Raw genomic sequence first — 12,850 nt, forward strand, 5'->3', positions numbered from 1 at the left:
TTAATAAAAAATACATCCGATTTGATTGGACAAAGATTTGTGAAATATAAAGTTAATTCTTGGTATCCCAAAACGCAATGCTAATATTTAACATGCAAATTATAAGTCACTTTTAATATTGGACTGAGGAAATTTGCACATTTTATTTCAAATTAAACGCCGAAATAAAACGGTCAAGACCCGTGGATTGATGTCCTTGTCAATTGTAAGTTAATTCTATTGCATATCTTTTTAGTTTGCTGTTCGGTGTGAGCCAAAGCTCCGTGTTGGAAGTCCGTACCTTGACCTATAATGGTTTACCTTTATAAATTGTTATGTGGATGGAGAGTTGTCTCATTAACACTCATTCCACATCTTCCTATTTCTACTTAACATAAGAATTCAATCGAGAAATTGAACGACTAATTTAAAACACAACACTAATGTGGCAATCATGAACAAAAGACAACTACTGAACTACATGCATGTCACTTGAGACAGGTACATAAAGCACGTGGTTGGGCAATTCATGATTGAAAGCGCCAAAACCATAATTGTTGAGAGTGGTGTAATATAACCACATAAAAACAAACTATTAAAATACGTTCAATTCATCAGACTGATAGACTCAAACAACCTTAAAGTACAGCTCTTGAAATACTCGCTGTTATTGTCATTTAGTACGCGCTTATTAATTATTTAAACATGTGTAGGACTATGAACCACAATTGTGGATCATTGACATAGTTAAAAACCTGATCTTGAACAGTATCAATTAATATTAGAAATTTGCCTGTCACGTCTTTTGTTGCGTTGAACGAGCCATATGAAAGACAGTTCGTGGCTCTGTTGTGCTGTTTTCGTGTGCTGTCCTATATTGTTTGCTTATAGTAAGTTTTGGAGGCGTACGAACCTGTCACGTGCAAGACTCTTTGACAGGATAGTGATACAGGGGAACCATTTATTATCTAAGACCCCTAAATTTGTTCATAAAGATTTGAAAAATCAGAAGCTTTATAATATGGTGTATGCAAGTTTTGTTTCTTTTAAACACTACTATCATAACTTTAATATATCATTTCAATACCATATTTTCTTGTAATACCTTTACGAAGATAACACATTACTTCTGCATTGTTTAAAGTTGTCAGTTATTATATAATTGAAGAAAACGATATTGTCAAACATTACTCACTATGAAGTATATCGAATAATTTGTTTTACAATTGAAAATTAAATGAGTGTTGGAACAATACGAATTATGATTATAATTTTACAAAATCAATTCTGCTACTGAGGTATCACATGAGATGACGTATTAGGTCAGGTGATGTCAGGTTTGAAAGATGCCGATGAATGTGTTAAGATAAGTACTCTGGGTGGGTCTTGGATGGGCTTGTGATACCTCAGCAGCAGAATTGATTTTGTGAAATTATAATCAATTTCGTATTGTTCCAACACTCATTTAATTTTCCAATTTTACAAAATCAATGCTGCTGAATTATCCCATGAGATTTTAGAGCAACACATGAATTGGCAACACAACCAATTAATCACGAAAGCTCGGTGCACAAACAAAGATTACGTTTCGATGAATATATCTGAAAGTCCAAGAGAACAATTACCTATATCAAAGACTATATACCACACAACTCAATTTTGTTTGATGATTCTAAATTGAACAGAAATCATATATGTTAACTATTTATCTAATAACTATTAAAAGAAACGCATTTACAACATGCAATCACATAGTAAAGTAATAGATAAATCTAATGATCATGACAAAGATAGTTATCAAGAAGTGGTTTACTCAAACCCTTATTTTTGTTATTGTCTACTATAGGTTTGTCATAAAACTTTCTAAAAGTTGATTCTTTTTTCCAACCAGCTGATTTCATTATAACGTCTAAAGAAATCCCTGCTTTTTTAGCAGATGAAGTTGCAGCTGATCTAACACTATGCGGCTTAAACAAGTTAATATCTAATCCTGCCAGTTTCATTGTTAATTTAATCCATCTGCTAATAGTGCTTTTTGACACAGGTTAATGTGGTTTCATAGTCATAATAAATAATTTGGTATATTGTCCTCTTAATGATTGAGTTCTTTTAATGTATTCATTAAATGTGTCCACAACACATAAAGATTTGTCTTTATTATATGCTGGTAAATGTATGTCTGCCAAATGACTTCCTGGTTTTGAAGTTTTGAGCAATTTTGTCACTTTTATAATTAATTCATCATTATTAACAGTACAATCGTTGATATCAATCAAATGTAAAGTTTGAGTTCTCTGAGCTGTTAATAAACTTAGTATCATAGATAATTTTAACGTAAGTTTTTTCAAAGTCAACATATTTACAGGTGATAGAGTACATAAAAACTTCAACATCACATCAACGTCCCATGTCGCTTCATATCTTGGTAAAGTTGGTCTTTTATTATATACACCTTTCATAAAACGAGAAATTAAAGGATCATTACCAATAGGATTGACTTTCCCACAATCCAACACTGATGATAAAGCTAATCAAGCTGTATTAATAGCACTATATCCAAGACCTTTTTGAAACAGTTCTGTCAGAAATTGTAAAACTATAGAATTAGATGCTTTAAATGAATTAATTTGTCTTTTAACACAAAATTGCACCCATTTGTTGAGATAACTCCCATATTGCTTTTTCGTGGAATTTCTCCATGAGTCATATAAAATGTTTGTAGTGTCCGTTGGTAAGCCAAAACTGTTAAGTCTTGTCCTGATAAAGGAAATACTGCTAACTGCATTTTCTTTAACGGATGCTGCCTTGAAGGATCTGATGGATGAATCAAAAGATTTTTCTTTGGTAGTATGTAAGATTGTCCAGCTATCAGATGAAGTAGTTTTGCAACCCATGGTTATGTCGTGAACATTGGTGCTATCAATATCAATGTTGCCTTGTCTTCTTCCATTTTCTGGAGTACTCTCCCAATTATACTGAAAGGAGGAAAAGCATAGCCATTATACATATTCCAAGAAAAAGAAAATACATTAATTGCACACCCATCTGGATCCGGAATATATGAAACATACTTGTTCAATTGACAATTAAGTCGTGACGCAAAGAGGTCTATATTAATTGGATCAAATAGTTTTTGAATTTTCATGAAAATGTTGTCATTTAACTTCCACTCCATATCATCACTTAAATGTCTTGAAAGTTTATCTGCCTATACGTTAGTTTTTCCCGGCAAATGACATGCACTTAAACAAATGCTTCTATCAACACACCAATTCCAAATTTCTCTAGTTAACTCATTCAACTCCTCCTTCCCTCCTCCCATATTGTTAATATACTGAACCGCTACTGTATTATCCAAATATATTTTTATATGAATATTGTTTTTTGTAGCACAGAAACTTTTAAGAGTTAAAAAGGCTGCAAGAAGCTCTAATACATTTATATGCTTATATTGTTCATGGTGAGACCAATGTCCCCCTGTTTTGGCCATAGCTAATTTCGGATGTTTAATCAATCCTCCCCATCCTGTTTTTGAGCTATCAGATTGAAGAATCATACTAGGTTCTAATGTTAGAATAGGTTTGCTAGACTTTTCAATATTATTTATCCACCAAATTAAATGTTTGTGTATTTCACAATCCAAATACATTATCGCATCGTAATTTCCTCTATTAATCTTTAATGCTTTATCTTTCTTTTGTTCGAGAGGTTTGACATAGAAGTTTGCATACTGGACTGCTGGTTCAGAAGCTACCAATTTTCCAACTAGCTGAGAAAACTCTCTAATTGTTGTTTCCCATTTTTTAACAAACACTTTGCACATGACTACAATAGTCTTTGCCTTTTCAGTCGTTAATTTTACTGTCATTGTTATAGAATTAATAACAAAACCCCAAAAAGTTACTTCTTGACATGGATGTAGCACTGATTTAATAGGGTGAATAGGGTGAATAGTTGGTCGAGGAGATTACATGTGTCTTTAATGTTATCCCAACAATGCTGATAAGTGTCACTAATAAGAAGACTTTCATCAATGTATGCCACATTTAAATATCCATTTTTGCGAAGTGTAGAAAATATTGGTTTTAAAAGCTTAGTAAATATTCTCGGTGCACTTGCTAATCCGTTTGGGAGACAAGTAAATTGATATTTTGTCCCATTCCAATAAAATCTTAAAAATTGCCTATCACAATGTACAACATTAACAGAAAAATATGCATCCTTTAAATCTGCAGATGCAAACCAGACATTTGGTTTAACTAATTGTAATGCAGTTTTAAGTGTTTCCATTTTAAAATGGTGACATTCAACTTGTTCGTTTAATTGTCTGAAGTTTAATATTAACCTATGAGAACCATCTTTCTTCGATCTGATAAATATGTTCGAAACAAATTCTTGTTTGTTAATATCCTGCATATCGACTTTTTGAACAACATTTTTTACTACAAATTTTTCAATTTCTCCATTAAATATAGACTGTTCTGATTCATTAAATTTAATGGTTCCAGGTAATTTGGTTTGTTGCGGTACAGTGTCAAATTCAATTTTGTAACCTTTTACCAAACTAAGAATCCAATTATCTTGTGTAAGCAATTTCCAGCACGCCAAAAAATTACGTATTTTTCCTGCAATAAAATTGTCAGGCGTGTTCATAAATGCAAATACATGTAACTTTAAATCAGTTTGTGAACTTACATGTTCAAAAGATTCACATTCCATGTCAACAGGATTTAGTGCCTGTCTTTCCTCTTGAAGTTGTTCCTCATGACTGGTCTTTTCCCTAAAAAATGATCATTAGCATGAGAGAAAGATGGTCTGAAACTATTATTCTGTGATTTGAATCTGAACCGATTCTCTGGTAGCAGTGTTTATTCTATGATCCCTATTATCTGTTGAGGTTGTTGGTAGGAAGGACTTCACCTTCCCTAGTTTCCTACCCATTCTGTTAGCTATATCTACTTCTTTGACTTTGTCAACAAGAATATCACCGAATAGTTTATCAGATATTGGTGCATTGTCTGGGCAAAGTGATCGATAACACGGCCTCAAATTTGTTTTAATCAATTGTCTTCTTTTGACATTTAAGTCTGAATATGCCATCTGAGTAAATACAAATGAATCTTTCACAAGACTTAGTACCTCTCCAACTTTACTTGGCTCAATTCCTTTGTTTGCCTTGCTCATGTTAAGAAGCTTGTCCATCAAAGTTAGTTGTGGGACCATTCCTTTGCATAAGATGCCCTGATTTTTCTGTATCATAATATCTACATTTTTTGTCTGTCTATTTAAAGTTTTCCATATTGGCAAATTGACATGTACAGGTGCCAATGCCTCACAGTTTTCTGGCCTCAAATACTTTTTAAGCATTAATTTAATTTTGTCCTCAGTGTTGACAATACATGCCAAGGAATTTGAAACCTTCGGACCTAGTTTGTCTTCCGATGACAAGAAATCTCCGAGAGATTGCATGAAATCATCCCCATCATCTACTGGCATGTCCGTAGTACATGCATCTGGCTGCACTTTGTCTGCATCTTCACATAATTTGCCTAACGCCATGCCAACATCTTCATGTTCGAATTCATCTCCTGATTCACTATGATCAGTATTATCAACTACTTCTCTATTTTTCATTGTTTCTTGCATCATAATTTGTGTCTGTATCATCATTTGATAGAGATCCGGTTAACCGGAAGTATCATTGTTTTCATCTCGTGATGTACGAGGAGTGTTCTCTATGGTTACGTCTCGCGAGGTGCGAGATTTCACGCTCTCGGCACTTGCGGTATGTTGAATCATTTGTCCATCATTATAAACTCCGCCCTCTTCGTCAACGAGAACGTTTTCAATCATTCCTTGCACTAAAAAGTTCCCAGTGTCAGTTTCAATCATAACTATATGTTCTTTAGACGAGCTGATCTCAGATGAACTAGGTTTACGGGTTATACCGGCTGAGCCGTGCTGAGCAAACCCATTATTGTCACTGTCCAAACAATTGGACGCTATGTTGACCACTCGGGTCGAACAGAAGCTGGAAAACTCTGAGAGTTTAATAAAGTGTTATTATCTAATTTTAGCAATAAATGCAATGTCAACGTTTGATGTTTATATTCAAAAATAGTTCTTCAACAAGTTATATTTATTCATAAACTCTTCAACAATAGAAAAACACACTTTTTATCATTTTCACTTACAAAACAATCCGTCTCTTTCATTGACCTAAATACGCACTGACATCACCTGACCTAATACGTCATATCATGGGATACTTCAGCAGCATTGATTTTGTAAAAGTTAAAATGCAGAAATATGATCTAAATAACTGTCACGTTAACTATTTATTTCCATTTTGGTTGATTAACAATATAACAATAAAATGCAGCTGTCGTGCAAGTGAGAGGTTAAGATAGTCAGGTTTAAGTACCATTATCGTTCTTTTATTTTGTTAAGTTTAAGAGGAAATAAATAATAATAATAATAATAATAATAATAATAATAATAATAATAATAATAATAATAATAATAATAATAATAATAATAATAATAATAATAATAATAATAATAATAATAATAATAATGATAATAATAATAATAATAATAATGATAATAATAATAACAATAATAATAATAATAATAATAATAATAATACCAGGTTACTATTACTACTTCTTATAATAATGACAATAATAATTTTCGCGTTTGAAGTTTAGCTAGTGTCAAAACAAGGTTCAATCCACCATGTTTTTGATGTAAATGGATGCACCAAAACAATTGACAACAACACGTTACAATTTCTTGCGTTCAATCGCTTTTTCAAGTCAAGACTATGAAAAATGATTCCTGTTCAGAGGTGATAAAGTCTCCGTTTAATTTTCTTAATTTTTATGGTTTTCCCCTTTTTAAATTAACCTTAAAGTTCTGTATTATGTTACAGTTTTTTTTAAAAAAGATTCCAGTCGTCATTTGAATTAAAACAGCACCGAAAGGTTTTACAATTTGAGTGTTTGGTGTGTTTGTGTTGATTGATCGTCATCAGGATCGTTAAAAGCCGAATATTTAAGAGATGATGATCAATTAAACCCCAAAATGTTGAAGAATTAGGCCCAGACACCGAAAGCCAAATTCATCTATAGTCAGCTTTGCCTTAGAAACTTGAAGACTTAGTGTCTTCATCATCTGAAATGTATGATGCGACAATTTTAGAAAAGTTCGTTATGAGTGCTGTCAAAACCGTAGACTACTGAGCTGATAATATCTTTTGGGTCTGATATACAAACAGGAAAGGTAACGACACAGTGCTGTTAAAACGAGCAAGATTCCGTAACCTTGGACGGTGATGTAACATAATATGTAAGAAAACACTGTCTCTTATTTCTTAAAAAAACGGTCATTCTCTTCAAGTAAGAATCAGAATATTATATAACCTAACGTAAATGATAAAGCGTACCTATTACAGGAAGAAACTAGTTCAAGATAAATCACAAACAATAAATAAATTAACTAGTTACATTAAAAATAATTTGCCATGATTACGAGGACATCAAATTACTGTGAATTCGTTACTAGTTGAATCCTATTATTGCCAAAACATGAGTAAGTATCTGGATTTTGATTTCTTAAACTCGTAGTTTTCTTATTTAATGGTACCATATAATTAGTTAAAAAAAGAAGAATACAATTGAAATATATCTCCATAAAAATGTTGCATCATGAATTGACCAACAAAAGGTCCGATGAAAATCCCAACTTTTCGAAGGTATGGATGTATAATATAGAAGAGGGCTATGAAAAAAAGATGGTTAAATAATTCTCAGAATTGTCTATGGTAAAAGTCGTTCGAAAAAGTCTGAAACTGTTTTACTTTTGATAATTAACTTTACGCATTGATATTATAACTTAATTTAGAGGCTATGCATTGACTACATGAAATATGATACTATGGAAAAGTAACCTAGTATGTTCTGTAAGTATATAGGTGCAAATGAATTGTTATCAAAATCAACAAAATCACTGCTGATTATTTAGAGCAGTTCTTAAAAAAAGTTATCAAGGTACACATGAACTTATCTTTGGATTGAATAAGTTTTTGATAGCACTTAATAATTTTTTTCTTAAAACAGTTGATCTCAATTTAAAATCAATACAATGAGGTTCATAGGGAAATAAATATTTTACAAAAGTCAAAAGACGAAAGATACCAAAGGGACAGTCAAACTCATAAATCTAAAACAAACTGACAACGCCATGGCTAACAATGAAAAAGACAAACAAACAACAGCACACATGACACAACATAGAAAACTAAAGAATAAACAACACGAACCCCCACCAAAAAACTAGGGGTGATCTAAGGTGTTCCGGAAGGATAAGCAGATCCTGCTCCACATGTGCCACCCGTCGTGTTGCTTATGTGATAACAAATTCGGTAAATAGTCAAATTTGGTAGGTAACATTCATGAAAGGGAAGGGGATTGTAGTTACGACGTAAGGAACATATCCGATATCATTTGTGAAACGGTTATTCCATAGCGGTCAACCAACTCGTGATGGCGTCCGTAAAATTTATGAAGGGATGATTTCATCTTCACCATTTTGAACTCTTGGTTTAATAGCTTCCTTGTGAGCAGCAACCCTCTATCAAGAAAATCATGATAGGAAATGCAAGCACGGGAATATCGTACCAATTGGAAGATATATACCCCGCATGCAGGTGCTGCTGAAATGTTGCTACTTAGAAATGGAAAGTTCACAATTGGAAAGCTGAAATCACTCTTTGTCGTAAAGTTTTGTTTTCAACCGACCCTCATTGTTAATTGCTAGATGTAAGTCAAGATATGAGGCCGACTTAACTGTATCTTTAGTATTCTTTATCTCTTGCTCGATAGGATAGATGCGTTCCACATAGTCACCAAATTTTGAATTATTTAGTGACAGAACATCATCTATATAGCGGAAAGTAGAGTTAAAGGATATTGCTAACTTCTTATCTTTCTTTCTAAGAAGTTCCTGCATGAAGTCACCTCATAATAATAAAGAAACAAGTCAGCAAGTAGAGGGGCTCAGTTTGTTCCCGTTGGAATGCCGACAGTCCTCCGAACGTAACAAATATGTTGTCAATCAAGAAATCAAGCATCTTGATAATATCAGTGGCAGAGAAATTTTATTTGAATCAGAGTGGTCCTTTACAAAGTAGGATTTATCCCTCCCTAAGACAAGATACTTATATCTTCGTTGGACATCCTTTTTTATGAAGCAAAAAAATACCAACTCTTTCAATTTGTCTTTTAGTTTGAAATGTGGAATACTTGTCTATATCTCATTTTAATCTGGTATCACCTAAGTTGGACAAAGGTATACAGAAAAACACATTAGTTTACATTACATTGCATATATGTACATTTGTTGAGGAAGCATAAAATATGAGTTTTTTACAACGGTATGATCAGTATAGCCGACAGCTTAACATCAGAGAGAATCCAGTTTGTCATTTATGATTCTAATAAATTGGCACAATTTTCGAAGTTTAGATTCCTGTTTTTGGTTCATATTAGCATTAAATTTTAAAACATTACAGTTCGTTAGGTATTTCTTGTCAATAAGTAGTGTTCTATCTGTCAAGAGACTGCTGCATTCCATTACATAGTAGTAATCGTCACCTATAGCAACTCTGCACAACGGACACTTTCTCTGTTCTCGGGGAATGTTTAGCCATCTACCATTTTCAATCGGCAGTTTATGGTTCATTGTCCTAAACCGCGACATTGTTATTACATCTTTATCATCAAGTACGTTAAGGTAGTGTTCGAAATTGTGGGATGTCTTGTATAGGCGTACAGAGTAGAAAAGTCAAATGTTTAATACTGTTGCAAGATGAAAGAGAGTTAGATTGTATGTACTCTAAAAGATATTGGAAATTTTTAAGTATCCACATCTGATTCACGCCCCCTCTAGAATAGGCAGTTTCACAATAAGTTTGAAGCCCGTCTTTGATTGCTGATAAAATAGATGTTAATTATTTAGAAAGAGGTTTCGTGGAGCACTTGGAAGACCCAGCAAAATACCGTTGTTTGTAAGGATACTTATGTAGTTTAGGTATCCAATACAGTGATTGAAGATCCAGTTCTTCATGTTTGGTTGAAATTCCAAAGGAACACAGAACAGGCCTATGATTATTTAGGATTTCCTCTTTGGTAAGTGTCGTGAGGGTATATACAAACGACACGAATAAACATTAAGCGATTCACAAAATATAGTTTGTAATAAGCAAGTTAAAAAAGAAACACATCATCAGAACGAAATGTGAACAATATTATGCATGTCATATCCTATATTGCTTGTTTTTTTTTTAAATGTCATTAAAATTACAATACATGTTTAAATTAATGAAACGGAACAACTAGCAGGTTTACTTAAACAATACACTATGGACCAAAATCATTAACATGAAACCATACCTCAAGTACGCTATTGTTTCATTATTTGAATTTATTTTGTTTAATTGTAAGAGGTTGGAAAAAAGCTTTTAACATTCCCATTTATGTAGGCGTTATAACAAAAGGTAAAATTACAAAAATAATATCCTTCAAGGTATATAGCAAACTCAAAGTGTATTCTTTACATTTATCATGTTTATAAACATGGTTTATTCTCAGATAATAAACATTGATGACCGAGTGATATAAGAAGTGGTATTAGCAGTTTGATTAAAACCATCCCTGCGTTTGTAGGGACTGGTTTTAATCAGACTGATGTTTGCCTGGCAGAGTTGATCGCACAATACAACTTCTATAACACTGTTAGGATTTCATTGTGATATATGTATGCGTGATACAAATGAATGGAATCCTGGAGTCCACAAAGGTTGAAAAGAAACGCAAGTGTTTGGGTTGAAAATTATTTACAGTTTTTAATACAATATTTATGTGATTAGAGCGTCGAACTTGTATGGAGTGTGTGTCTTAGTTCGCAAATCACCAACCTCCAGACAGAATAATACATACATTGATTGGTGTTTAACGGCATAAGAAAAGAAAAAGAGCGAAAACACACAATTATTGTCTCAACCAAAAATAAAACCCCAATAAAAGCTGTAGAAGGGAGAAAACCAACCCTATATAAACTGAAATTGTGCTCTGGAACCTGCTAAAACCCGTATGGGTAAATACATAGTGTGTTTTAAAGGACCAACATAAGAGAGTGTAGAAAATTTAAACAAGTAAAGCACAAACTAACGGGCTATTTTTAAACATTACATTATACCAGAATGATTTTACAAACACGTAGAAACGACAACCACTGTATAACAGACTCTTTACTTGGGACAGACGCCTAACATGTGTTGTGGATAACATATTTTTCAAATGCTCAATCCGCCCATTTATAGAGGATGTGGTGTAATAGTTATAAAGTATAACAAAAATACAGAGCTCCAAGGCAAATACAAATCAGGATAACATAATAAGAAGCTGTTTAACTAAGTTGATTTAAAAAAATATTGGTATGAATCACACTCACAACAAACACAGTGAGTAGACAAAAATGTCAATAACATAAGAGGACTCACAGTAACTAAAAGCTGACCAATTCATTTGGCAATTAATTAATATAAGCTAACAAGTTTAACTATTAGTAATTTGTTGTGACTCTCGTCACATAATATTGTATTGGACCCTGACTTCAGACTTTCAAAAAAAATGATTTGTTTTATCTGACATATACATAAAATATTTCTGCAAATATATACAAATAGATTTTGCTAAATGCAGCATTTTCCTTCATAAATTAAAATTAAAATTAAAATTAAAATATCTAGTATATGAAAATTTGCAAATTCTGAAAATCTGATAAATAAGGTAAGCATCATCATCTGCAGATACAATGAAATAGTAACATAAACTGCACAGATACATGCACATCATTAAAAACAAATATATGCACAAACACTAACGAACAAAACATTCCCTTTAAAGATGATCTTTTATTTGAAACAAAAAAAAAATATTTTGGAAAGTTAGATAAAAACAAACTGAAAATAAATTGTTAAGAAAACAGCCGAGGAGATAATTACTATTGACATTAATATTCGCAGACTCATCACAATATCCTGACATTTTGCTATACATATATCAAAATATGTGTTGAAACAGTTTACAGGTTTAACTTTAAAGTAAAACCACGCCTATTTGGAACCTCGCCTTTTCACTCTACACATATAAAATAGAAAAAATGAAATAGAAATTGTATAGAGCTAGATGTAGCTGTAAAGTGATTAATCAATTTGATACTTAAAAGAAACAGAAAGAACGTTGTTTGAATGTGTTCGAAATATTATCGAGGATTGAAAAAATATTATTAATATCAATTTCAATCAGGAAAATATGTCTGTAGTATTACCTGCTAGTTCAAATCTGAACCCTGGACTTTGCGAATCAAGAAGAATTTGTAATATAGTGTTTACTATTGGTGACAATGTGTTGAACACAGATAGATGTATTGACCAGGAGGAAAAACGTATCCCTAAGCAGTTAGGATGTTCATATAGTATATTAAGATTGAACCCTGGGAGTTGACGACATGATTACATTTAACTTCTAACGTTGCATCTTAATTATTATTTAATGATAAAGACATATAGTAAGCTCAGTTCATATTGTAACATTGAAGAGAAAGAAGACCAAAGTCGTTCTATTATACAATTGCTTCATTCAATTCACATAGAAGTGTTCGAAGGCTAGGTTCCATGATTAACAGATAAAATCTTTCAATGAGGTTTAAATTGCTATCAGTATACTTTATTGCATTTATTATCGCCAATAAACTGAATACTAACATCTGAGTGTTTTGCTTTCTTTTACTTTTTAACACATGTGAA

General features: G+C 32.4%; 1 protein-coding gene across 2 annotated transcripts; it reads right to left on the reverse strand.

Moving 5' to 3' along the window:
- Window positions 1-1,670: 1,670 nt before the first annotated feature.
- Window positions 1,671-6,211, reverse strand: LOC139503091 (uncharacterized). 2 transcript variants are annotated; one of them, XM_071292769.1, is made up of 2 exons: window positions 4,675-6,211; window positions 1,671-2,954 (listed from the first exon to the last, which is right to left on the reverse strand). In XM_071292769.1, the coding sequence occupies exon 1, from the start codon at window positions 5,647-5,649 to the stop codon at window positions 4,804-4,806; it is 846 nt and encodes a 281-aa protein (XP_071148870.1). In that variant the 5' UTR covers window positions 5,650-6,211; the 3' UTR covers window positions 1,671-2,954; window positions 4,675-4,803. The 2 variants fall into 2 exon arrangements, with proteins under 2 accessions (XP_071148870.1, XP_071148869.1); XM_071292768.1 differs by having other exon boundaries at window positions 1,671-3,396; window positions 3,447-5,693.
- Window positions 6,212-12,850: the final 6,639 nt, after the last annotated feature.

The sequence above is a fragment of the Mytilus edulis genome, chromosome 14 (genome assembly GCF_963676685.1).
Source record: "Mytilus edulis chromosome 14, xbMytEdul2.2, whole genome shotgun sequence".
NCBI classification, from domain to species: Eukaryota; Metazoa; Mollusca; class Bivalvia; order Mytilida; family Mytilidae; genus Mytilus; species Mytilus edulis.